This window comes from Lethenteron reissneri, chromosome 29 (genome assembly GCF_015708825.2).
Source record: "Lethenteron reissneri isolate LAM-NWPU_2019-01 chromosome 29, ASM1570882v1, whole genome shotgun sequence".
NCBI lineage: Eukaryota > Metazoa > Chordata > Hyperoartia > Petromyzontiformes > Petromyzontidae > Lethenteron > Lethenteron reissneri.
Genome location: NC_083807.1, coordinates 3254502 through 3281724, shown reverse-complemented (window position 1 = coordinate 3281724; position 27223 = coordinate 3254502). Strand labels below are relative to the sequence as shown.

General features: G+C 46.8%; 1 protein-coding gene across 5 annotated transcripts in view; it reads left to right on the top strand.

Annotated features, from left to right (window-relative positions):
- The window catches only part of LOC133349159 (brefeldin A-inhibited guanine nucleotide-exchange protein 1-like), a 57941-nt gene that overhangs the window by 11572 nt on the left and 19146 nt on the right, over nucleotides 1-27223 (top strand). For 2 of the 5 annotated variants that reach the window (XM_061562405.1, XM_061562401.1), the window contains exons 5-27: nucleotides 159-338; nucleotides 893-1045; nucleotides 3303-3447; nucleotides 3839-3949; nucleotides 6414-6583; nucleotides 7620-7753; nucleotides 7986-8220; nucleotides 8339-8438; nucleotides 8908-9047; nucleotides 9733-9841; nucleotides 11067-11271; nucleotides 12730-12841; nucleotides 14996-15201; nucleotides 17193-17277; nucleotides 17902-18073; nucleotides 18840-18991; nucleotides 20929-21057; nucleotides 23118-23276; nucleotides 24631-24772; nucleotides 25330-25429; nucleotides 25570-25610; nucleotides 26289-26458; nucleotides 27054-27205. In XM_061562405.1, coding sequence (XP_061418389.1) covers nucleotides 159-338; nucleotides 893-1045; nucleotides 3303-3447; nucleotides 3839-3949; nucleotides 6414-6583; nucleotides 7620-7753; nucleotides 7986-8220; nucleotides 8339-8438; nucleotides 8908-9047; nucleotides 9733-9841; nucleotides 11067-11271; nucleotides 12730-12841; nucleotides 14996-15201; nucleotides 17193-17277; nucleotides 17902-18073; nucleotides 18840-18991; nucleotides 20929-21057; nucleotides 23118-23276; nucleotides 24631-24772; nucleotides 25330-25429; nucleotides 25570-25610; nucleotides 26289-26458; nucleotides 27054-27205 — 3302 coding nt within the window. Of the gene's footprint in view, nucleotides 1-158; nucleotides 339-892; nucleotides 1046-3302; nucleotides 3448-3838; nucleotides 3950-6413; nucleotides 6584-7619; nucleotides 7754-7985; nucleotides 8221-8338; nucleotides 8439-8907; nucleotides 9048-9732; nucleotides 9842-11060; nucleotides 11272-12729; nucleotides 12842-14995; nucleotides 15202-17192; nucleotides 17278-17901; nucleotides 18074-18839; nucleotides 18992-20928; nucleotides 21058-23117; nucleotides 23277-24630; nucleotides 24773-25329; nucleotides 25430-25569; nucleotides 25611-26288; nucleotides 26459-27053; nucleotides 27206-27223 lie in introns of all 5 variants that reach the window. The other 3 variants (XM_061562404.1, XM_061562400.1, XM_061562402.1) reach the window with 2 other exon arrangements.

Genomic DNA, 27223 nt, shown 5'->3' with positions numbered 1-27223 from the left:
CGCGTTGTGCACAAACGTGAGCCTTCAAATCCCAGACACCTCCGATTAGTGCGCTTGGCTACATGCGGCACGGAAGAAGTTCAACGCCACCACTCTCCTCTACACATGCACACAAACCGGAGGGTGCTCACGGATGTTAACGCGCCCCGCTCCCGCAGGCCCTGCTGACTGCGGTGACGTCTCAGAACATCGAGATCCACGAGGGAACGCTGCTACAGACGGTCCGGACCTGCTACAACATCTACCTGGCCAGCAAGAACATGATCAACCAGACGACGGCCAAGGCCACGCTCACGCAGATGCTCAATGTCATCTTCGCTCGCATGGAGAATCAGGCGGTATGAGCGAAAAAATGGCTGGACGCGATTGTTTTTTTAACGCTTTTTAACGGAGGTGGAAAGTGTTCATGATCATTCTTTCCGTTTGTCACGTCGTACGACAATCGTTCATTGTGGGGCTTTAACTGTTACGCTGTAAAACGCGCCGTGAAGATGATCCAATTTGAATGAACCCCTTCGTATAAAGTTGTGTTGCGATGAAGGACTTACAATGTTGACAACCTGCCAGAATGTTCAAAGGGTTTGCCAAACACTTAAGAGCCGCAAACCAGAGCGTAAGCGCGGGACCATCGTACAGCACAGCAGAGGATTGCACTCTGCTGCCCGCTACCAATCCCTGTAGTCGTTTAACCAGTCAGTTGTGCAGGGTGGTTGCTCATCCAAGCACGACCCATGATGGGGTGGATCTCCGGCAATTTGCTCGCAGGCCATCTCTCTCCTGTTACACTGGGCTGCCCCCCCGCCCGCCCATTGTGCGCGACCGCACCTCCATTTGCGAGGGGTTAACGTGCAGTTGTTTTTTTCGGCATGCGTCCGCGTTCGGGCGTTCTCAGCTGCAGGAGGCGAAACAGATGGACAGGGACAAACACGCGAGGCACGCGCACCAGCCGGGGTCGCAGCCCGGCGGCGAGGGCCAGCAGGCGGACGCGGATGGCACGCCCGGCACGTCGCACTCCCCGTCGCCGGCCCTGCAGCACGGCCACGTGGTGAGGCCGGGCGGAGATGCGTCGTGTGTTCTGGTGTTCGTGTAGTCTCGGCGTAGTCTCAAGTCTGATCACACGACACAGCCTGTGTGTGTGGAATTTGTCAGCCTTGTATGTATGTATGTTCAACTTCTTTCGCACTGTACGTAGCCAACCGTGCTAATCGGAGGTGTGAGAAAGGAATATCAGTCCATCTTGCTGAAGTCACCTAAAGTTGTTTAATAATTTAGTTCATTCTTTGGTGTTGATGTGTGTGTGGGGTGCTTTATTTTTTAATCGAAGTTTATCACGCTAGCCGATCAATTCACGTGGTAAAACTTTTATGGTTCATATGACCCAAACAACATTTTTGGTCTACCTAAGTACTTTGCAGCCTTGTATTAACATTAATAAATGATCTTAGTCTGCATGTTCATTCATAGTCATGTTCAAGTCTTTGATGGGGTAACATCATCATCACCATGCTTAATTTTTGTCCACTTATGGTCTAGTGGAGGCTCATTTACTGTTCAGTGGTTGTACTCTCCTAGTGGTCCCTACCACTTTAGATTAGAACCCCCTTCGCCAACGTTTTCACATTCATTTTACTCATGTTTCCGAAATCCCATGGCAAGTGGGAGGTTATATTTTGTACGTTTAGATTTCGCTGAGACCCCTGTTTGGGGGACTCCATGCTCCTTCCAGTGTTTAATCACAATCACCCATTGTTCAGCATCTTTCTTTTTCCCCCCCAGTTCAAGTTGAAATCTAGGTGAGACAGGGCAGTGCTTTGTGATAATCCTTCCATAATGAGGACCTCTCTGCTATGAGATGTTAACCACCTCGCCTGGCATGCAAGAGGTTGTTTGGTTCGATTCTGATCCTGATGCCTGTATATATTTGGACTTTGCACGTTCACCCCGTGGTAGTGTGGATTTTTCTCCGGGTCCTCCGGCTTTTCCCTCCACATTTAGAAATATGAGTTTCGAGTATTTGGCTGCTATAAATGTGCACATGATAAGCCACTCCATTGAGCTATCATTTGTGGCTGGTTCGCTTATGAAAAAGAGCTATGTAGCTTAGTGGACCTTACCTGGTAAAATCAAAAAATAGTTTAGTTTTAAGAAGAGCCATTGCCCAAAAAGTCGCCTATTAATGAGCGGTGTTATGGACGAGTGCGAGTTTTTATTATTAGTAGTAGTTATGCCCCACTGCCAACTTGTTTTCACTGAGACCATTTAATTCTAAATTGGAATTGCGGTGTATCCATATTGTGGCGTGTGCCATTCCGTATTTTTGCTTTTTTTTGTTGTGATGACTAATTAAACACATTGCAGTCCCCATTGACTGGGGAAGCTGTCGGCACAGATCAATTAAGATAGTTGGGGTGGAAAAGGTTAATTCCTGGCAAGTTTAGTGTACCAGCTACTGTTCTACAACTTCGACCAGGGACTTTGAAAAGAAATAACCAGACACCCTCAGAGTATTTCGTTTCTCTTAATTACCAAGGAACGGTGGGGATTATAGCAATATTTGCATTTAAAGTTGCTTGTTTATCTAATTTAAATATATTACATTTGAATAAAAGTTTGTTACAATATATGAAGAGGATTTTTTTTCTTTTTGTTTCACGGATTTATTTTTGCTTGATTATTTTGAGATGTTATTAACATGATAAAATTTGTTCTCATTGGTTCGTGCTACCTTTTCATTGCTATGTTTTGTCCATTACATTTTTTCCAAAATCAGTTGAAAATAACCCGTTAAATATGACATTGCTTTTCATTTGTCAAAATACCAATCATTGGTTCATCTTCCTTCCCCCCCCCCCTCCCGCCATGCTATGTCACGAGATAGTCCTTTTTATTCGGAGTTCTTACAAATCATCTTATCACCAATTTGCTATAAAATGTCTTAATACAAGTTGATATTTCAGAACCACTTCTGACTTATACGTTCAAGGGGCACTGCCACTTCTCACATGCCCTGATGTTTTTTTTTTTATCACATGGCAATCGCTCTTTAGAGCTAAGGCCATCAACTCGTCACACTGCTTAAGAATCTGGTTTGCCACTGTTTGTTGCGTGGATTCAAACGCGAGGATGGTCATCAACGTTCTGACCCAGTATATTCTCCACCCCCCCCCCCCCCCCCCCCCGCGAGCCATCCAGCCACCTCCTAGTTAGCGATAACCAGGTCGTGATTATTGCTGAGTGTGCCAGGTTTTCTTCTTGGGAGTGTTTTTGTTTGACTTAACCCTTGGTCGTTGGTCGCGACGCAGGGCGATGCGGAGAGGGCGGAGGTGGCATCGGACGAAGGTGGTGCCGGCAGCGGCGCCGCCGTGTTTGAGGCAGCAGGAGCGGAGAACGGCGTGGACGGGCCTGAGAACGAGCAGACGGAAGCGGACCGTGCCATCCCGCCTCACGGTGAGACATCGCACCTCTCTTTCCCCTATCCCCACCTCGGTGGAACAAAGGGACGTTCCGTGAAGCACCGTCTCCAAACGAGCAGTTGGTACGGTTCAACACCCTTACTGTCTCTTCTCTGAAGAAGGTTCCAAAACGTCAGCATAAAAACCGGTCGTGAGAATTGTTCTTCAAATGGCACGTTTAAAATGCTTGTACACGTGACGGTTTCAATTAGTTTGGCTGTCGGGCGTTGGAAAATCTAAACACAAATTTGGACAGATCATTTCCTGGCCTAACCCGAGAAAGAAAAAATTACGGAAATAATTTAATTAATCTTTGTGTGTGCACTTGCCCCAACAGTCTGTTAAGGCTATACGGGGGATCTTTGTCTTTTTTGTGGGGGTTTCAGACTCTCACGAACCAAGCTGTGTTGAGGACGGGGAGACCCCTGAGCCTGTGGTCGCCGCGCAAGAGATCGTGCAGAAAATCCTCAACGAGGTCGTCTCCACTGTGGCTGCAGGTGTCCGATGCAATGCACAACCCATGGCCGTTTACCCTCTTGTGGGTTTCCAGTGATTGAGGGCAGCTCAGATGTGTGGGTGTGCTCTGTGTCCTAGGTTTAAGGTTTTACGAGTATTTGGCTGCTATAAATTTCCACATGATAACCCACTTTTTGTTGCGCTGTCGTTTGTGATAGCCAGGGTCGCTTCTGAAAAAGAGCTTTGTTGCTCGGTGGGGATTAGCTGGTAAAATATTAAAAATATTTTTTTTAAATAGTGAGTTGAAGTCGTGTCGTAGCATGGTTGGCAATGGGGCCTCATGGTGCAAGGAAGGAAATGAGCTCCCTGTCCAATTTCCGCCACCCACTTTCATAGCCTGGAACCCTAAACTATTTAAACTATTTATTTCACCAGGTAAGGCCCACTGAGCCGTATCGCTCTTTTTCAGAAGCTACCTGGCCACAAATAATAGTTCAGAGAAGTGGCTCATCACGTGGAAATTGACAGCAGCCAAAAACTCTAAATGCGCTTTGATTCTAAATGTGGAGGGAAAAACGGGTGGACCCGGAGAAAAATCAATGTGGCCACGGGGAGAGAGACACAACAGCTACAAATATACAGCAAATGTCAGAGTCGGGATCGAACCGACGACCTATATACCAGGTGAGGTAGTCTCGCCACCGCGGCGCCCTGGGTTCTGTCCCGCGCGTAGGCGCACCGTTTCATTTGCACCGCCTGCAGGCTCGATAGCTATGCCACTGGATCTACTATTGGCTTACAAAAGCCTCCTTTCACAACTTCTATTTTGGGGTGTAGGGGTGGGGAGTTTTATTTCCCAACCGATTTTTTCCGTGACAGGGAAGTAGAGTTAATTCTGATTGCAAATTATCTTTAAGTGCCGGTGACACATTGCCATGGCCAGAAGAGCTAACCGCTAACAATGTGGAAGTAAACGTGCGTGAAGGTCAATCGGGCACACGGGGCCTCTAGCCACTTCTGGTAGAGGCCCCCGTATCCCCGCTGTCAGTGAAAGTCTCTTTATAAAAATAGTAAACAACCACAAAAATCATAGCACAGAATTTTAGCATTTTTTTCGGTGTACATTTTTTTCCCGTGAAATACATTATGGCTTTGTTTAATTTCAAAATTTTTAAAATGTATTCCTTAATGCCATCTTAATAATGATTGATACATTTTGTTAAAATTTGAAAAAAATATATATCTATGGCACGATGGAGATTGTGGGTTTGAATTCAGGAAGCCACCTATGAATGAACTGGGGACTCTAGTGTCGTGATATGAGTGTCTTAGCCCATTCAAACTGACTGCACAAAAAACATATTGAATTACATGTGATGTAACACTTATTTGTCGAAATCACACCTGACATCAGTTTGACTGATATGAGACAAATGTTTCTTTGTCGCAGTGAGAAACACATGGCATGATCCACTTCTCTGTGAGCATTCCCAGGATGCTGATAGCACAGTTGGACTAAAACTGGGGGAAAGAACAAAACATTCGGTAAATGTGATAATACTTTGTGCTTTTTTATAATTAGGATTTAGGTTCATTGGATGTTTCGCTTGCACTTACAGATATAATAGGTCACAGTACAAACGTGATACATCAATGTTTGGCATGACTGAGTGCATGGATGCATACCATGTTTTTTAAAACGCTGAATTAAATATAGGGACATGCAGTCAAGCATTGACTTTAAAATGTCACGTTGAATAGGTTAACAAATGAACTGTTTAAACCACATGAAATACATTATCATCAAAAGGAAAGAAGAAAAAATCTCTCAATTTCCTGATGAACCACACATTCCATGTGGTTGGAAACTATTGAATAACCGCCCCAATTTTAATTCTGCAATTTTAATTAATGTATTTTGTTATAGAAATAATAAGCCACTTCAAGGTCGATATTTAATTGGTACATTAATCGCCTTTCTGAAATAATTTGCACCGTTTAGATAAATAAATATGCATGAAATAGCTTCAGTTTATATGATTATTTCAAGTAAATCATAGAGGTTTAGCCAGGTGGTGCAGTAGTGAGTGTGTGGCTTTCGATCGGAGGGTTATGAGTTCAATCCATTTCGGGGGTCAGCTATACAAGTCAACGGTGGGTAAGACTTGTATATAATTGCTCCTGTAAAAGGAATGTGGAATTTCCAGCAATTGCTTCAGACTGAAAAAGAGATGAGCAGCGTTCAAATATAAATACAAAACTTCATAATAAAGTGTTGCGGTTACCCTGTTTTCCAAAACTTAGATACCAAATAGAGCAAAATACGGAAACTCACTTTGCCCTGACAGTTGGCTGTCGGCTTCCGAACCGCTAACCCAATACTTCCGAAGACAGACATGTGTTGGAAAGGGTTACACAATCCATGTGGGTATGCATGCACGTTTTTTTTCCCCGAACTAAATTTATTTTTTAATAATAAACAACGAGGGGCTTCTGTGCTTCTAGAATCAGAAGACGGGAGCGCGGGAAGCCACACTGGCACTCTGGATGAGGAAGGGAGCGGACCCAACGACGCAGAGCCCACTCACGCCAACGGGGTCCCAGGAGGAACCATCCCACCATACACGCCTTCCCTGCCCGACGACCGCATCTCTGTGTCCTCCACAGACACGCAGGTGAGGGGCGTGTTGGGCGGGTGGGTGTAACACGTCGTATTAATCCCCTCCCCCCCCCCCACAAGCCCACTCCGTCCTTCTGCAACTGCGACAGATTTTGCTACGCTTATAGCCCATGAGCCGGGATCGGGTATCTCGCGTGTAAGTACCACCCGCATCTTCGATTAGCGCGGTTTGGCTACGTACGGTACGGAAGAAGTTCAACATTTCGACGTATCTGTGGTGACATCACTTTAGTGGTTCCAATTTCTGTGTTGCCATTAACAGTGGATAGCCATTTAAAGTGAGTAAGTTATCAATTCATTCACAATTAAACATACACGTAAATGAGTTCTTTTGCAGGTTTGCTATTTTACGTGGTTCAAATTTACGATCTGGCCGATCGACTATTATTCGGCATGGTTATGACCAAATCGCCCAATCTCATCAGATTTCAGAAGCTAGTCTGGGTTGAGCCTGGATTTTTCTTGGATGGGTGACCACAATTCATGACAGGTGGATATTTCTTGGATGGGCAGCAGAGGGCTGTGCAGAAAAATCCCGTAAAAAAAAATTGTACTTCTATTCCCCCCACGTCTATGCTCACCGTCTTCACCAATCGACACTGACCAGCGTGGGGAAGCATGGTCACATAAAGGGGTGCGGAGAGCCTCATCCAGCAGTGGATTGACAAAAGAGCTGTACATGTACAGTCTTCATGTTCACGTAGAAGTGAGTGGCAAGATGTGCTCATGCCTCCCGCTGTTCTTGAGTTGCGGTTTGGATTTAGACGTTATATAAATTCAAATTTAGATTTGTTTTATGTTTTGTCGTTTTCATTATTATAAAATGTGGCCCTTCCTGGGTTCGGGCGCTTGTAACGATCTCGGAAGTAATTCTGTAATATCTGCTTACGTGGGCCATTCTCCAAATGACAGGATGCTGATAGCACTTGCACATGTAATAGGTCACAGTACAAACATGATACATCAATGTTATACATTCAAATAGTAAATTGTGATTTGTTTTTAATGTTTTGTTTGTTGTTTATCTTCAGGAGTCTGGCGTGGCACCTGGGCAGCCCCCAGTGGTGAAGTTCTCCCACATCCTGCAGAAGGATGCGTTTCTCGTCTTCCGCTCGCTCTGCAAGCTCTCCATGAAGCCACTTTCCGACGGACCCCCCGATCCCAAGTGAGCTCCTGATACGCAACAATCAGGCACTTGCGCAAAATTTGGGGAAAACGTCACGGTAAAAATTCCAAAATTGGCTAAAGAACACAGCAGAACAATGCGATTCTTATGTTCTGCTCGCTAAGTGCGAGTGGATGTCAGTTCGTCTGACACTGATCGATTGTGAACGTTTTTATTGATTAAAAAAACGAGTCGAAATGTCTCCCCCCCCCCCCCCATCCCTCCATCTTAGGTCTCACGAGCTGCGCTCCAAGATCCTATCTCTGCAGCTGCTGCTGTCGGTTCTCCAGAACGCCGGGCCAGTGTTCCGCACCAACGAGATGTTCATCAACGCCATCAAGCAGTACCTGTGCGTCGCGTTGTCCAAGAACGGGGTGTCCTCCATCCCCGAGGCCTTTGAGCTCTCGCTCGCCATCTTCCTCACCCTCCTGTCCAACTTCAAGACCCACCTCAAGATGCAGATCGAAGTGAGCGCTTTGACCGGCGAGTTTCTGTTGGGTTTGTTTTGCGTTCGTGGGACCGACTACGTGGCAGTGTTGGCTAATTTTTTTCCCTTCACCCCCCCATCCCCCCCCCCACCCACAGGTATTCTTCAAAGAGATTTTTCTCAACATCTTGGAGACGTCCTCAAGCTCATTTGAGCACAAGTGGATGGTGATTCAGACTCTCACGCGAATTTGCGCAGGTGCGGTTAAAAATATTGGATAGGTATAGATGCATTTTAAAAGAATGGATGGATTGTATTATCCATAATAAAGGTTTTTTGGATTAGATTGTCAATTTAGTAGTAACGAATTGGCATGTTCTATATACGTGACAAACCTTACTAATTGGCTGTGTCGGTGGTGGCAGGTTTAACGACGCATATTTACGGGATCTCACCCCAAAAAATCTTTATTTTGGATAATGGATGGAGTCTTAGTTGACATAGCCTAATTTAGACATATGCATTTTTTGTTATGATTCTACTTAATTCAGCCTAATCTAATCATTAGTTATAATATGAGAACTAATGTTCTTCCAAAGGAAGGGAAGATAGCGTTGTTTAAAGGTGAAGACGTGGTATGTGATTAAGAAAACATTTTGCCATCTGATTATGATCATGAAAATAATACTTGTGTCTGGTTGTTTAATTTCCCCATCCGCACTTGCAGATGCACAGTGCGTGGTGGACATTTACGTAAACTATGATTGCGATCTCAATGCTGCAAACATCTTTGAGCGATTGGTGAACGACCTGTCCAAGATTGCCCAGGGGCGGAGTGGCCAGGAGCTCGGCATAACTCCCAACCAGGTGCGGAGAAATGTGTAAAGACTTAATTTGTAATGGCACTAAATGAGCGTATTCCACTAATGCACCGTACGTTGCCAACCGTGCTAATAGGAGGTGTGGGGGAAGGACAACAAACTAAGCACAAAAAGCAATTCTCAAGAAATTATTTTCAATCTAGATTTAAAATTCCATCGCTCCAGTGACTACCTAATGTATAAGAAGCACCGAGGCTTTGTGGATCGTAGGCACGCATAAGTTCATCCCTCCAGCGATTCGATGTCACGATTTGCGGTTTTAAATTGCGAGAAATGGTGGTGAGATGTTAATTGCCTCGCCTGGTATACAGGAGGTCGTGGGTTCGATCCCGACCCTGACGCTTGTATATTTTGAGTTTGTATATTCTTCCCTTGATTTAGTGGATTTTTCTCCAGGTCCTCCGGTTTTTCCCTCCACATTTAGAATCAACATGTGTTTAGAGTATTTGGCTGCTATACATTTCCACATGATGATAAGTCACTAAGTTGAGCTATCATTTGTGGCCAGGCCGCTTCTGAAAAAAGAGCTGTATAGGTCAGTGGGGCTGACCTGGTAAAATAAAAATAATTGATAGTTTAAACACACCTGCGTTCAACCGCCTGCCAGTAAGAGGCAGTTAATGTTGAGAGTTTGCGTCGTGTCGGCTGATGTCGCTGTTCAATCTGTGCAGGAGTTGAGCCTTCGCAAGAAGGGGCTGGACTGTCTGGTGTCCATCCTCAAGTGCATGGTGGAGTGGAGTAGGGACCAGTACATCAACCCAAACTCACAGAGCAATCTAGGTAAGCTTGGTATCTCTACCCTCATGCGCTGCCTGCTCGCACGCGCTGAGAGAAACGACGAAATAGCATTCACTGCGTTCTGTTTGCCTGCTTGCTTACTTTATTTTCTCCCCGCATGAGGTGAATAATATAAATAATAAATAATGTTGACACACCGGCTTGCGGAAAGGTCGTCCGTTAAATTGCTTTAAAGAAAAGATAAATATGCTGCTTGTGCTGGAATAATAATGGTTCATGTGGAGCATCCCCCTGTGAAAAACATTTCATGGAATGCCCTCTGTCATCCGATTTCAGAAGCTCATCAGGGCATAAGCCTTGATAGTGCATTGATGGGTGACCCGCATTTGCAGCAGGTTGGCTGCTGCGTGGCTTCGTGGTGAGCAGCAGTGCAGTAAAATCTCCATTATCATTGTGTATCTGTTCTACCACATCTGTGCTCCCCACTTTCGCCAACTCCCACTGACCAGCGCGGCGAAGTGTGGTCTTATAACCCCCCACGGGACCCACACTTTGTAGAGAAACCTTCAGCGGTGCATCTATATAGTGCATCGAAACGCAGGGCAAACAGAACACTCGTGGTCACGCGCATCGTAAATCCGTGCACTTAACGTCGACAAGAATGTTGGACAGATGTGGTGCCACGAAATAAATACTTTTACAGGAAAGTATGAGATGGAAAGGGCGAGGTGTTGTGGCAGCACAGATCCATGAAATGCATCGAGCATGGCCTCCGGTACAAAAAAGAATACTTTTCATTTTGTGGGAACGTTGAAGTAAGCTTATGTAATCTTAAATGGTGGAAACCATTTGGATCTCCGTGGATCTCATTTGCTCCCCTCTCTCTCTGGATCCCAGATGGACCTCTGTGTAATCCTCTGTTCCCCAGTGGATCCTTGATTGACGGTGTTAACGTGCCATGTTATTGAAGGGGATTGTGTTATCTTGGTGTGGTCTGAAACTGTTTTGTTATTTTTCCTCCATTTTGCCCAAGCTTGATAAATCCGACTGATACAAGTAAATTTTATTTTTTATATTTCGTGCGTAGGTATTATGGCACTCACGTTGGTGCATGCGGTCCCGCAGTCCACGTAAAGGATTCTGATGGATTCTGTACAAACGACGGGTCAGGGAAGCATCCCCACACCTCTTGTGTGCGTGTTTGTGCGTGCGTGCGCGGGTGTGTGCGCGGGTATTCTGGCACTCGCGTTGGTGCGTGCGGACACAGGGCAGGAGCGGCCGGCGGAGCAGGACGCGACGGTCGACTCGCGCCACCCCGAGACCATCGGCCGCTACGGCAGCGTCAACTCGCTCGACTCGACCGCCTCGTCGGGCATCGGCAGCGTGAGCACGCAGCTGTCGGGCGCCGACAACCCCGAGCAATTCGAGGTCCTCAAACAGCAGAAGGAGATCATCGAGCAGGGCATCGAGCTGTGAGTTCGCGTCCCAGCGGGCGCCGCGAGCGCTCGCGAGTGTGGTTAGCACGACTGATTTCTGCGACGCGTACGTTTTTTGAACTTTTATCGCGGCGTACGTGGCCACCCGTGCTAATCGGGGGTGCGACGGGGGAAGGACAACAAACTAAACACGAAAAACGGCGATTCGCTTTGCCTATTGTTTTCCCTCCTCTCCCTCAAGGTGTTTTGTCGTTTTAGACGCTGCTGTTTCGTGAATCGTTGAATTAATAAAAAGACATTCATTTTATGTAGTGACATACATGCGAATATCTTCCCGTAACACCGTACGTTAATTATATAGAAGGACCAAATCCCATATAGAGCCACTGCCAAGCAAACTTAAACCCTACTATGAATAAAAACAAATTAAGAAATGTCACCAAAACAAAAAGCACAAACAAAACACATTCCTGTGGAGGGAGCTGGTAGGAACGTTGGGTTGCTCGGTCAATGGCCTGCAGGGTCAACGGCGGCGTGGTGTATTCCGCAAATATGCCCGACTGTGAGGGCGGGCACAAGCCGGCGTGAGTAGTTTAAATGTTGAGTTTTACAAGGGCACCACGGAGTGACCAGCCCCTCCCCACCCAGCCCCACCTCTCCCATCCCCCACCCAGCCCCATCCTCCCCACCCAGCCCCTCCCCACCCAGCCCCTCCCTGCACGACGGACACAATAATCCCCTGTGGGCTGGTGTAACCAGGAGGTTCCTACCAGTAAAAGTTTATCACAACAAAGACATTTTCTGTTGTACCTCTCCTGTACCCTCCTCAACCCAGATATCGCCTTTGAAAAAGAACATGCAAGATCAATGTGTCCCCTTCTTCCCCCCCAATAACAAATAGAAATACAATATCAAGTGAAACCCAAGTAAGCTAAATAAATCTTGACTTAAAGCTTTCGTGACTGAAGGAATTCATATTCTATGGGTCTTTCGGTAAAGTCACGTAGATAGGTTCAAAGAAAATTGCAAAAAATGACAAAAAAACTACGACGTTTCGATCGCAACGCAAGTGGTCGTCATCAGGAGTAGTTTTTTGTTATTTCTTGTTATTTTTTTTGCTTATCTACGTGACTTTACCGAAAGGCCCATAGAATATGAAACTAAATACATTGTACAACCAATAGGTTCCAGAGTGTAAATAGTAAAAAGTGATGCACGCTTTAAATAACCGCGATAGCGGAACAACAGAACTATTTAAAGAAAACAATAACAAAGTAACGTGAAATTAGAGCAAACAAAATACAGAAGCGAATGCAATAACAAAATGCAATAAAACGGAGTATACACTCAGCAAATTGCTTTGGCTGCGGTAAGACATGAACCCAGCCTGCCGCAAAGGAGAATGCAGGTGAAGGATCAAATGCCACGTTCTCTGCTGCTGCTGATTGAGTGCGACGTGCATAACTTGTCTCGAACTTGCCGTTCTCGCACCAGGTTCAACAAGAAACCCAAGCGCGGAATTCAGTTCCTGCAGGAGCAGAACATGCTGGGCACCACGACAGAGGACGTCGCTCAGTTCTTGCACAGCGAGAACCGACTGGACTCGGTACGCCCCCTTGATAATAAAGAAAAAAGTTAATATATTTTGGTATTTTTCTGCCTTTGTTTAGCGCGGGACTATTACGAAGGTGCTTTTTATCATGGACCGGTACACAGTTTGCGAGTAGGTCGCGCTGTTGATCTGTGGTTTTACCCAATTTGGTACTTTGTTGGTTATTTTGAAAGTTTCTTCATGTGTGGTCGATCACCAATGAGAAGACTACCAGAGAGTGGTACTTTATTCAAGTGTCTGGGGGAGTGCTATTGATGTTGATCCTAAGATTAAATAATGATGATGATAATAGTCGTGTGAATTTATTGCCACTTCTGGATCACACTCGTATTATCTATGGAAATGAGGATAATAGGAAGAATCCATCTGTAAAAATATGATTTTTCATGGATCGACTGGAGCTAGGGAGAATTAGTCACGGGTAGTGTGGCTGCGGATGTTGAGTTCCTTTTCAAAGCGCTGGTGCGGTGTGCACGAAGTGAAATGTTATCTCGCCGTATCCCATGTCCTATGCAGACGCATCCATGCAGGGCAAACAATGAAACAGACGACTCGGCCATCAATATTTAATATATTTTCATGGTGACGAACTTTATAACGTTGATCTATTTAACAGGATAATTTTGAAGCACTCTTACGACGTATTTAATTCATGTCCACATACATTCATACAAGTGCCCATGCAGTGACAATACATTATTTGTTTAAAAACAACAAACTTGTTAGCAGATCACCGCCTATGCACACGCGCCAAGTGCTTGATATCTCTTCGCGCTTGTTCAAACTACGTTTTGTAGAGACGTCCGTACCTACACATTTAAAAACATTGAAATGTAATATCCTGATGGGGTTGGGAGCAGTAGCAGCGCACTGTGCTGTGAATCCTGACAACCTGGGTCTGATTCCGGTCTACGGCTGACATGGGTGGCAAGTGCAATCTGAACCACTCCTGGGTCTCTCTCACCCCCCCCCCCCCTCCTCTCCAGCTCGCACCGACGAGTGTGGTGGAAATATGGTGTCATCACCCCCCATGACTGATCCGGCGGGGATGTACGTTCATCCAGTAGTTGGTTGACAAATTACTAAATCTGTAATAACTCGCCTTTTGCCCGTCCAAGGATGGGTGTATTGCAGTAAATCTGAAACTTGCAAGCGAAAAGCAGACCGCTACGTGATATTCATTGCATCCATTCGTGTGCAGTTTGTAAGGGCGCGGTGACGCAGACTTATTTCATTTTCAGGTTATAATCCCTTGTTCATTATGACGTCCTTTTTACTTTGATGTCTCAATAGCGCTACAGAGATCACGTGACGTGGGGGTTCTGCCTTTGTAGTGAGGGTTGTGAGTTGACGCCGAGGAGGGGGGAGGAGCCGCCTCGGCCCCTCATGTGGAGTGACGTCAGCTGATAATTGTTATGAGTGGGGGGGGGGGGGTGCTCCATGTGGAGTGATGTCACCTGCTCATGATTATTAATGAGGGGGACTGGTCGACGTGGAGTGACGTCACGAGCGTTGCACACAGACATTCTTGGCTCATTATAGTAGGTAATAATAATGGGGATGGTGTCCATTTGGAGGACGTCACCTGCTCATGATTATTAATGAGGGGGGCTGGTCGACGTGGAGTGACGTTACGAGCATTAAGGACGGACATTCCTCGGTGATTATAGCCGGTATATTAAATATAATGTGACGTCACTTCTCAGCTCGGGGCCTATGGGCCACCATGTGTATCTCTGAGGCATTGCAGTTGTACGACCTGATAATTATAGCTTTGGGAGATATTGGCAGCGTGAAAGTGTCGAGCATCCAACACATTTCTTTAGATTTTTTTTAGCATCGCTGCTCGTTTTTAAAGCAACGAAATTCCCAGCATGACCCGGTGGGAAGAGGTGCAGTACGCCCACTCTATTGCAGGCATCGTGAGGGATTGGACGTGCCTGCAATGATACACGGCAAAGGCTTGAGCGAAGAAATGCTCAGCACGTGGTCTAACCCGGAAGACCACACAATTGGGTTACAATTGGCTTGCGAAAAAACCTACGTGTGACAAAGGGGCAGCCTCCGCCTTCCACAATATTTAACCCCTCATTGCTCGTCGTGTGTGTGTGTGCATGTGCGTGTATTGGTGTGCGCCTGTCTCTGCAGACTCAGGTGGGAGACTACCTCGGGGAGAATGACAAGCTGAACAAGGAGACCATGTACACTTACGTGGACCAGATGGACTTCTCCGGGAAGGACTTTGTGTCGGCGCTCCGCCTCTTCCTTGAGGGTTTCCGCCTGCCCGGAGAGGCCCAGAAGATTGACAGGCTCATGGAGAAGTTTGCCGCTCGCTTCTGCGAGTGCAATCAGGGGTGAGTGCCGTGCTGCATGCTGCTTTGCAGGGTCACGGTGAGGGATCCGATGTTGGCATTGGTGCAACACACACACAGCGCACGAGGAAAGTGCTCGGACGCTTTTCATGCGGCGTCCGGGCATGGCTGTTGCTGGCAGGGGGGCCTGTTTACGGAGGTGTGTGTGTGTGTGTGGGGAGCAGTAGCGTAGCGGTTAGCACGCTGTGCTACAAACCTGGCGATCTGAGTTTGATTCCCACTCACGGCCAACGCGAGTGACGATTATCTAAACCGGTCCAGGACCTCCCGAGGTCGACTACTCAAATGAGTACCTGGTTCGGTGTGAGAACATCGCCACTGGGGAGACAAAGGCGGTCGGCCGGGCGTGGTGTTAGCCAACCCCCTCGTGTGCCCTGCCGGCCTTCATAGTTGCTCGTTAACAGCACTTGCCCCGGCAGTCTATTCATGTTTTTAGAGGCATCTTTGTTCTTGTTTTGTGTTTATGTATCTATGCTTTATGTACATATGTATTTGTACAGGCCTCTTGTAAATCCACTGCTGGATGAGGGCCCCCAAACCAGAAGGCCCTCATCCAGCAACTACTCCAGCAATGAAAAATGATAGTTGTTCGTAAGTAAGGACTTGTCTCTTTCTTTTTATTCGACGTGTGTGTGTGTGATTTGCATCGCGCTCGCTGAAGGTATGTATGCCTTAAGGGAAATCGTGTACTGTATACGCAACTGCGCACAATTCTGAGTCACTTATAACTGCTTTGCCGTTATTTATTGCTAATTATAGACTCAGATTATTGTCCTATCATCTTATAGAGTCCCTGGCACGTAACAATATGCTACACAGTGGCAGTAGGGGTCGCAAAATGCTGATTTATTACTAACAAACCCCCAATGATCCGATCAAAATTAGGGATTTTGATCGGATCATTGGGGGAGCACGTGCCACTCCACCCCCCCCCCCCCCCCCCCCCCCCCACTGGCTCCGCCACTGCTCCAAACAGTGTGCAGGGCATGGCAATTATTTGACACTCTACTGGTTCGTGTGTGTTGGTGATGGCAGAGAGAATAGATGTTGATTCATAGTCCGGTATAACAATGCATTTTTTCTGTATTGCGGTAATGCGGCAACCTGTAACACCTGTTTCGGGCACGGTGGTTGTATGAGCCAGGCGCGGCTTTGCCCAGATTTATTGGATGCATTTTGTGTGATTTGGTTTAGAAGCCTGTGCTTTATACTTTGTAATCATATTTAAAGCCCGATGACACATTGAGGCTCTTTTTTTTGCAATGGAGACACAAGGGGCAAAATTACGCTGAAAAAGTGAATGGCTTACTTGGTAGCAGTGTCTAAAAATGTATCCGCACCATTTAATAAATACATGCGCTGCATGAGTTGTTTTTATTTATAATTATTGTTCATTATCCTGCAGTTTCTTGTGGGTAGCTCCATGTATTTTTTCGCATGTCAAAGAGGAGTGTTGAAGCAACATCTGCATTATATATACTAATAGTTATAGATGAGTGTTTTGTGTCTTGTGAGTATATTAATATATTTATACAAACGTTGGAGTGGATATGTGTCGACTTTTCTTTCATGATTATCTATGAAGGTCTGTTATTTCCTTTTAAGTAAAATACATTGTTTTATATATATTTTTATTATTATTTTATTGTTTCCCTTCTACTTGACTTTACCGAAAGAACCAAGAATATAGTAAAATACATGTTGTTTTTAATTGCCATTGATCTGTTGTGATAAATGACTCGGCTGAAATTAGACGCTTCCTCTGCAGATCTCACGCAACTCTGAATTGTGCGGTTGCATTGCTCTTGACGCTTAAGGAGTGCCGATGAAGCAACTTTGAATCCAATCGGTTTGCATTGTTTCGACTTGGCAGCATTTGATGCATTGATTGCAATTATGTATCACAGAGATGGATGCTGTTTCGTTTCAACGCTGGGTAATATATGTATCCTGGTTGTCCTGTTATTTTTCAGACAAACGGTTTTTGCCAGTGCGGATACAGCATATGTGCTGGCCTACTCGATAATTATGCTCACCACAGACCTGCACAGCTTGCAAGTAAGCAAACCAATTAACTTCTTTGGGACCGCCCAGCAATCACGAAATTTAACTCGCCTGAGTGTTGTCTTTATATAAATACAATTTCCGGTATCATTCATTATCTGCTGACCACAACGGTGTTTTAAAAGCGCATTAGCCACGCCAAATCCACCAAGGAGTGATATTAGCTCCCTGGATCCCCACGGGAATTCTGTGGTTTAATAATCAGCCTGTCAAGGCGTCGTGTGTCATCGTTTTCCCAAGTGTCTCAGGAATATACTTACAGCTCCACTTTTAACGATCCACCCCCACCACCCGCGACTCAATCAATTGTAAAATTGTCAAGCTTCTGGGTCGCCATTTAAGGATCAATGCGTTTTTTCTTCTAATTTATACAGTCTCGTTCTTCCTCTGTGTACGTTAGAGTTCCATATATACCGCGTAAAATGTTTTATTGTTACATGTACGAATCTATATTCGCCTATTATGAGCACAAGAAACCATTTAAGCTGATAAATCGAAAAACTTTCCTGTGCCCACTATTTAGTCCTGCATATACGCAAACAAAAGGAGTGTACGGTATGCAAAATCTCGTGCGGCTCTTGCAATAAAAGCTTGACGCACGGACCCCTTGGCAAACAGGTGAAGCACAAGATGTCTAAGGAGCAGTACATCAAAATGAACCGGGGTATCAACGACAGCAAGGACCTGCCCGAGGAGTACCTCTCCTCCATTTACGACGAGATCGCCGGCAAGAAGATTGCAATGAATGAGTCCAAGGAGTTCGCACAAATCTCCAGGCCGGCCAAGCCCAGTACGCTCCCCCCCCCCCCCCCCCCCCCCCCGATCTCGCACGCTACAGATTTACGCTGGAGATCCTTGTGCACATGGTAGTGCAAAGTCACGTAGGTAAAAAATAAATAAATGAAAAGCAACTAAATTAGATCGCGATGTTTCGGAGGCAACACAAGCTTCCGTCTTCATGTTCCACCGTCTTCAGGTTCATTATTTAGTTTTTTACCTAAGTGACTTTACCGAAAAAAACGAGTATGAATCTTTGCAGTCACGAAAACTAGAATTAATGGTAGTTCAAATTCTGTCCATGAGCACCGATTAAGGCTCGATTTGGCCAACAAGGGAGTGGTGTGGCAAGCACTGTACCCGATCTCCATTGTTTCCCTATTCCTGTTATTTACATGCCTTTGCGAGGTACTCAATTAAGGCTAGGTTCAGAATCGCCAAAATCGGCATCTTTGTTTGTCCTGGAGAAATCCGATAAACTATGAAGCTCTTTTTCACATTTGTCCAGCAGGGGCATGGGGTCAGAACGTTGCAACAACAAACAATACACCAAATAATTGGAGTGCAAAGTATAGGAAAAGAAAGAAAATTACTAAAAATTAATACGTTAAATAGATCAAGTATATGAGTTAAAATGAGTATTGACTTGAGGAAGGCATGAACAGGTTCGGATGCCACTTGTACCCTACGTAGCCAACCGTGCAAATCGGAGGTGCGCGATTGATTCTCACTCCAAGCGTTCTTCGCCCCCTTCCTCCCCCCCGCTCGCCACGGCACAGACGTCGCGAGCGAGAGGCAGCGACGGCTTCTCTACAACCTGGAGATGGAGGCCATGTCCAGGACTGCCAAGGCGCTGATGGAGGCCGTGAGCCACGTGCAGGCGGCCTTCACCAGTGCCACCCACCTCGACCACGTGCGACCCATGTTCAAGGTGGGGGGGACGGGCGGGCGGGGAGGGGTGCTCCATCTCGTCGCCCCCCTCTTTTTTAAATCCTTTATATTAAGTTCACTTGCTTGCGCGCTTACGATCGTGCAAATCTTTCGGTCGTTTTTTAACCCACTTCCCGTGATCCAATCGAGCTGACATTTTGCACACATACTCGTTGTGCGTGACAATTTATTTTCGTGAAAAATTTTTTCAAAAATTTTCCACTTTTTAGGAATTTTTTTTTTATATTTAATTTAAAATACCAATGTGATAAAAATGAAACTCTTACTCAATAAAAACAGAAATGAATAATAAAATAAAACCAATGCCACGCATATAAAGGATTTATAGTGGAAAACTTTGTTTTTACGGGTTAATTTTTTTATTCCCCAAGTTTAATCCCGGTTGCGCAATCGGCGTGCTTTCGCGAGACGAAATATCCATTTGGAACTCTCACGTGGCAGTGCGTCCATCCCCTGGTTAGAGAGAGGTCTGCTGAAGTGGATATTACAGAACTGCATCTGAAATGTGTTCAAGTGACCTCTTATACACACTAGTGGGGGGGGAGGGGCGGGGTACTTTCCCACTCGTTCTGGTAGAGAGGGAAACATTCATAATAGAGGTTTTTGGGTTAGATCGCGTAAATATATAAATGTGTCGTTTAAACCCGCCACCACCCGACACAGCCAACTAGTAAGGGTTGTCACGTAAACAGAACGTGCCAATTTGTCACTAGTACAGCACACCGGTGTGTTGGAGAGCCAAGCCACAACATTTACTATCTGAGTACGTTTCGACAGTAATTACAACTAGCTTCATCAGGCGACAGCCAGATTTGTGGAGAAGTCTTACTGTTTCGTTCCTTTTTGAGGCATAGATGCGTGATCTAACCCAAAAACCTCTATTATGGATGATATTGGTCGCCAAAGCCTACGTGTTAAACAGGGAAACATTCGTTACATGCCGAGCAAACCAATATGTTGAATTGTCATAGCTGAAATTTAGCCAAATTCAGTGTGAAGCCGAATTGTATTGGTGATGTTTGTGTGCACTCATTGGTGAGTGGATTTAAAGCATCAACTCTGTTAACTTGGGAATGCAGTTTACAATTGCGTTGTACAATCACAACATGCCCTTGCAAGGCATTCAAGCAGTGTTCGCAGACTCTGAGCAGTTTCTTTTGCTTAATGCCAGCTGCCTTTATGTCGGTTACAGTCACTTAGTAGTTTCTCACGTTGTGTCTATCTGCCCAGAGGTTACTTGTGAAAGCATGCATCTCAAACCCTTGAAAGAGTGCGTTTGTAGAGCGTGTGCAGTGGGAGAGCGTGAGTCGAGGAAGGGAAGGGTTGGAGTACAAGCGAGTGTATAATCTACCGGCGCGTGTGCAGGCGCCTAAGCCATACTCCATCGAGAGTCAACTGTAATTTAAAAGCTTCGGCTGTCTGCGGTGTGCAGATAGAGAAATAAATGAACTGCTGCAATAGGTTTCGATAAAAACAAAAATAATAAAATAATTATTTTATAATGCTTTATTTTTATTATTTCCCTTCTACGTCACTTTACCGAAAGAACCAAGAAGATGAATCCCTGCAGTCACGAAAGCTTTAAATTAATTATTTTATTATGTTTTATTTTTATTATTTTATTATTTCCATGCAGTCACGAAAGCTTTAAATCGAAATCTATTGCAGCAGTTCATTTATTTCTCTATCTGCACACCGCAGACAGCCGAAGCTTTTAAATTACAGTTGACTCTCGATGGAGTATGGCTTAGGCGCCTTGTTAAAACATAATAAAATCATTATTGTATTATGTTTTATTTTTATTATTTTATTATTTCCCTTCTACGTGACTTTGCCGAAAGAACCAAGAAGATGCTGCAATAGAGATTCTTTTCTTCTGAAATATGCCAACTTTTCTTGGCTTGCGCGCGTGTGCAGCTCGCATGGACGCCGTTTCTCGCGGCGTTCAGCGTTGGCCTGCAGGATTGCGACGACACCGAGGTGGCCTCGCTCTGCCTGGACGGCATCCGCGGGGCCATCCGCATCGCGTGCATCTTCCACATGCAGGTGAGCGCTAGGCTAGGGGACGGGGTTTCTAGCTGAAGGGGACAGATGGGTGCTAGACCAGGGGCAGGTTAGCGCTAGGCTAGGGGACGGGGTTTCTAGCTGAAGGGGACAGATGGGTGCTAGACCAGGGGCAGGTGAGCGCTACGCTAGGGGACGGGGTTTCTAGCTGAAGGGGACAGATGGGTGCTAGACCAGGGGCAGGTGAGCGCTAGGCTAGGGGACGGGGTTTCTAGCTGAAGGGGACAGATGGGTGCTAGACCAGGGGCAGGTGAGCGCTACGCTAGGGGACGGGGTTTCTAGCTGAAGGGGACAGATGGGTGCTAGACCAGGGGCAGGTGAGCGCTAGGCTAGGGGACGGGGTTTCTAGCTGAAGGGGACAGATGGGTGCTAGACCAGGGGCAGGTGAGCGCTAGGCTAGGGGACGGGGTTTCTAGCTGAAGGGGACAGATGGGTGCTAGACCAGGGGCAGGTGAGCGCTAGGCTAGGGGACGGGGTTTCTAGCTGAAGGGGACAGATGGGTGCTAGACCAGGGGCAGGTGAGCGCTAGGCTAGGGGACGGGGTTTCTAGCTGAAGGGGACAGATGGGTGCTAGACCAGGGGCAGGTGAGCGCTAGGCTAGGGGACGGGGTTTCTAGCTGAAGGGGACAGATGGGTGCTAGACCAGGGGCAGGTGAGTGCTAGGCTAGGGGACGGGGTTTCTAGCTGAAGGGGACAGATGGGTGCTAGACCAGGGGCAGGTGAGCGCTAGACTAGGGGACGGGGTTTCTAGCTGAAGGGGACAGATGGGTGCTAGACCAGGGGCAGGTGAGCGCTAGGCTAGGGGACGGGGTTTCTAGCTGAAGGGGACAGATGGGTGCTAGACCAGGGGCAGGTGAGCGCTAGGCTAGGGGACGGGGTTTCTAGCTGAAGGGGACAGATGGGTGCTAGACCAGGGGCAGGTGAGCGCTAGGCTAGGGGACGGGGTTTCTAGCTGAAGGGGACAGATGGGTGCTAGACCAGGGGCAGGTGAGCGCTAGGCTAGGGGACGGGGTTTCTAGCTGAAGGGGACAGATGGGTGCTAGACCAGGGGCAGGTGAGCGCTAGGCTAGGGGACGGGGTTTCTAGCTGAAGGGGACAGATGGGTGCTAGACCAGGGGCAGGTGAGCGCTAGGCTAGGGGACGGGGTTTCTAGCTGAAGGGGACAGATGGGTGCTAGACCAGGGGCAGGTGAGCGCTAGGCTAGGGGACGGGGTTTCTAGTTGAAGGGGACAGATGGGTGCTAGACCAGGGGCAGGTGAGCGCTAGACTAGGGGACGGGGTTTCTAGCTGAAGGGGACAGATGGGTGCTAGACCAGGGGCAGGTGAGCGCTAGGCTAGGGGACGGGGTTTCTAGCTGAAGGGGACAGATGGGTGCTAGACCAGGGGCAGGTGAGCGCTAGACTAGGGGACGGGGTTTCTAGCTGAAGGGGACAGATGGGTGCTAGACCAGGGGCAGGTGAGCGCTAGGCTAGGGGACGGGGTTTCTAGCTGAAGGGGACAGATGGGTGCCAGACTAGGGGCAGGTGAGCGCTAGACTACGGGGAGACGGGGTTTCTAGCTGAAGGGGAAATGTGGGTGCTAGCCTCGGGGACAAGGTGGGTGCTAGCCTCAGGCTACAGCCCACCTGTCCCCAGGGAGAGGTGTGCACTAGCCTGTCTAATAAGAGAGGAGTGGTCGGGAAATCAAGTCCATTGTTTTGTTCACTTTAGTCTTTGGTTATTAAACGTGTCTGGAGGCAACTCGGTGCTTTTGCTCTACAAAGCTGATGATTTAGCACTCACTCATGTCCAGTTACTTGCTCACTGGCGGTCAGTCGCCTCATTATCTCTCTTCTATCGCTACTACCATGGTTATTTTTCTCCATTTAACTTCACTTATTGATTCCTCCACCCATATTCAGAACTTGGTCTACCAACTGCACTTGAGTTGTCTCCATTTTGTGTTCAACCAACCATGCTACAGGTCAAAACACTTATTGCTTGTGCCAAGCAAACCGTGGTTTGAACCGAAAGATAGTTAAACGAACGCCGTTGTCGTTGCAGCTGGAGCGCGACGCCTACGTGCAGGCCCTCGCTCGCTTCACGTTGCTCACCGCCAACTCGGGCATCACCGAGATGAAGCAGAAGAACATCGACACCATCAAGACGCTCATCATGGTGGCGCACACCGACGGGAACTACCTGGGCAACTCCTGGCACGAGGTGAGCTGTGCGGCGCCGTTGCGTCCCCCACGCCCTACGAATATCATCGCGCGGCCCCTGAGTCCGTCGGTGAATCTGTCTTGTCTCAGTACGATTTCAAGTTGAAGCTTTTGTTTGGTTTTAATCGGTCGAGAACTCGAAATAACAGGGTAGTCATCGCTTGCAGGCTTGACCTGGTCACTAATTTGACATAAGCAAAAGAAGTCAAGTACGGTGATGAAACGTATAAATCAGAGCAAAATCAACTTTGTCTTTTGGGAAATCAAAACTATTGCACGAACATAAATCAATATTAAATTATACATTTTTTGTAGCATGATTCGGCTTGGGCAGATTATTTTTGGATGGAGATTGATGTCACGGTAGCACCCCTTCAACTCTCGCTTACCGGCGTGGTGACATCTGTGGTCAAACAACCGCCACGACTAGGACAACATGGAGCAGCCTTCATTCGGCAGTGGGTTGTTGATGGATCACAAGTTTAGATAGAGACCCATTTATTATATTGGTCTGGTTATTGCCAGTCTGGCTCATTGTTTAATAATACGCTTGCATAGCTGATCATAAGCAAAGCCCTGTGTATTTTCTGAACAAGATATGTGTTTTGCAGCAACATTCAGTTCTTGTGCTATTAAATCTGAAACTCGAAAATGTTGGATGTAAGAACTTGTTAAATTGTAACTGGGTGAAGGTTAACAATATGAAAAGTAAATCATTAACAAAATCCACTTCACGTGATGACTTTGACCTTGAGCGTTTATGAGGCAGCATGACCAGTACGTTTTGTCATACATCCCAAGCGATATCCTCCTGTAAATTAATCTTGAGAATCCACTGAGTTTTTCCTGGGTAAAAATAAGCAATGATTGTTTTTAATACTCAACTTTTTATCCCAGGCGTCACCGGCTCGATCTCCGAGCACGATAGTTGAAACTATGGGAAAGTTTCTGAAAGCAACCTGCCTCTGTCCACCCAACACCACCACAACGAGTCGATCAGCAAGTCGTGTGGTGGTGTAAAGTGTGGGTACTCCCACATCTTACCATTTTAGGATAGCCGCTGGAGCTATGCACTTTAAAATCAAGATTGAAAACTCATTTCTTTGGTACTTACATTTGTGTTTAGGTTATGTTTATATTTGTGTTTAGTTCAACATACGTACACACAAGCCGCCTGGCCTGGGTGTAAAAGTAGGCTAATTAGCATCTAAACTTCACTTTCGTAGAGGCCCTTCCAGCAATAGGAACCTGAGCAAGCAATTGCTGGGTTTCACCTTTTTTTTATTATGATTCAGGATCCTAACGTTTCCCAGAGTTCATCGCCGATTGTCCCCGTACTACCCACCCCCACCCAGATTCTCAAGTGCATCAGCCAGCTGGAGCTGGCACAGCTGATTGGCACGGGTGTGAAGTCGCGCTACATCACGGGGACGTCCCGGCGGCGCGAGGGCACGGCGTCTGGCGCAGGCATCACCACGGACGACTTCACCGGCCTCGGTGAGAGACTGCGCCACCGCCACTCGTCCCACCACTCGTCCCACCACTCCTCCCCACCACTCCTCCCGCCACTCCTCCCGCCACTCCTCCCGTCACATCCTCCTGCCACATCCTCCCCAAGCCACTAGAGCCGCCTTGAGCCCACCACGCAAATGTTAATGACTTGTCTGCTTGCTTGTTCTTACGAGTGAGATTTCCAGTTGGCTTGTATGTTAACATATATACATCGGTTGATTCACAATTCAAATCTTTGTCATGAGGTATGCATGCAAAGTCAAAAATGTGTTGAATCTACAGCTATTTTAATGGAATAAAATGTACAAGCATATAAGTTGCAATGAATCGATTCTTTATTATTTAAATGTTTCCTAGTTTTCATAAACATTTAAATTCCCAATGATTGATGCTGACACAATCGCCATATCCATATGATCCTTCCACGCAGCCTTTCCTCTCTCCGGCACATTCGCCGTAGAAACCTAAATGAATTGGGATCGCAGTCGCGGTTGAGAGATGAGCAATATGACGAGAGCGAATCGTGTGTGCTGCGATGGCAGGTCCGCTGGGAGGTGGGAACGTGGACCGAAAGCAGATCGCCAGTATCCAGGAGTCCATCGGAGAGACCAGCTCGCAGAGCGTGGTCGTCGCTGTCGACAGGTGCGCTTGCAACTCAACGAGGACGAATTCCTCTGCTGTGCGCTCGCAAAGCGCTTATTCCGGAGCATCATCGGTGTACGCTTTTCGGACTTATGAGCTGCTTTCGCCGATTGCCGTTCACTTTTTTTTTTGTCTTGCAGAATATTCACTGGATCCACAAGATTGGATGGCAATGCTATCGGTGAGATTGCACTGTTGTATTTTACAAGCCAAAGGAATGCCGAGTGAAATATGTCCCTATTTATTTTCTAAAATCCAGTTCGCTTTGTTGAATTACAATGTCGGAATTATACCGACTTGATTTTTGTTATTGACTGATGTTCAGGATTTAATGTGACCGAACCCATTATGATTGATTGCCTCACCCACAACGAAGGTGAAGTCGTTTTGTACTTGTATAGCCCTTTTGTCAATTCATTGCTGGGTGAGGGTCTCCACACGCAGTACAGCTCAAAGGGAGCTTAATGGACCGAACTTCAACGTGCTGATCAAAGTGGTGTGAAGGCGGGGAGATAAACGAAGCAAAGTACCGTACAAAATGTAACGTTGCTTCACTGCCTTCTCCTTACAACGTAGCCCCGCACCGGCCTACAACACCTGTTGTTATACACAGTGGGCACCCATCCTTGTGCCGTCAAGGCTCAACCCAGCTAAGCTTCCGAGATCTGACGAGCTCTCGGGATTTTAAATCATTGCGATTCGACCACCAGTAATAAAGTCGAATTTATCAGAGGATTTGTTTTTCAGGAGGTTCCTTGATTCAGATATCTTTTGGCGATGAAACAAGCGATAATTTGTATTTTATTTATTAAAAAATAGCCAACGGCTTTCAAAACGGTTTTGCGTCTGCTCCCCACAGTGGACTTTGTGCGCTGCCTGTGCGCCGTGTCGATGGACGAGCTGGCGTCGCCGTCCCACCCGCGCATGTTTAGCCTGCAGAAGATCGTGGAGATCTCCTACTACAACATGGGCCGCATCCGTCTGCAGTGGTCGCGCATCTGGGAGGTGGTGGGGGACCACTTCAACAAGGTGCGCGCGCCCCCCTAAGCCTCCTCCCCCGAACCCTGGCCACTGCCGTTCGTCGCTTACTCCGCTACTTGCCGCCCGGTTGAATTATCGCGTTCCCCCGGTACATCTTTTATATGTCTTCTTGGTTCTTTCGGTAAAGTCACCTGCAGTCACGAAAGCTTTAAATCGAAATCTTTTATATGAATATATATATAAATCCATCAAGCAAAATACGTTTTTATTTTACCAAGTAAGACCCCACTGAGCTCTATGTAGCTGTCTTATTCCATTTATTTTCCCAAGAGAGCTTCATTGAGTATCAAGACCATTTTTATCATGAAGATCCTGCAACATTTGCTCAGTAACAGTGATGTAGCTACGAGTAATTGTAGTTGAATATATAATATGCAGGTAATGTTTCGGTGTCGGGATGTTTGGCCACAATATGTTGCGTGTTATGTTTCATTTAGGAGATGGCGTCAACTGCCATGCGATGTTCTGATGCTGTTCAACATGACATTGAACCCAGGGGAGGGTTGACGATTAAGTGCTTCTTAGCGGTCACACGTGCCAACCTCCGGCGTGGCACATGCGTCACGTTGCCTTTGCGCTCCAGGTCGGCTGCAACCCCAACGAGGACGTGGCGTTCTTCGCACTCGACTCGCTGCGGCAGCTCTCCATGAAGTTCCTGGAGAAGGGCGAGCTTGCCAACTTCCGCTTCCAGAAGGACTTCCTGCGGCCCTTCGAGCACATCATGAAGAGGAACCGGTCAGGAAGCACCCTTCC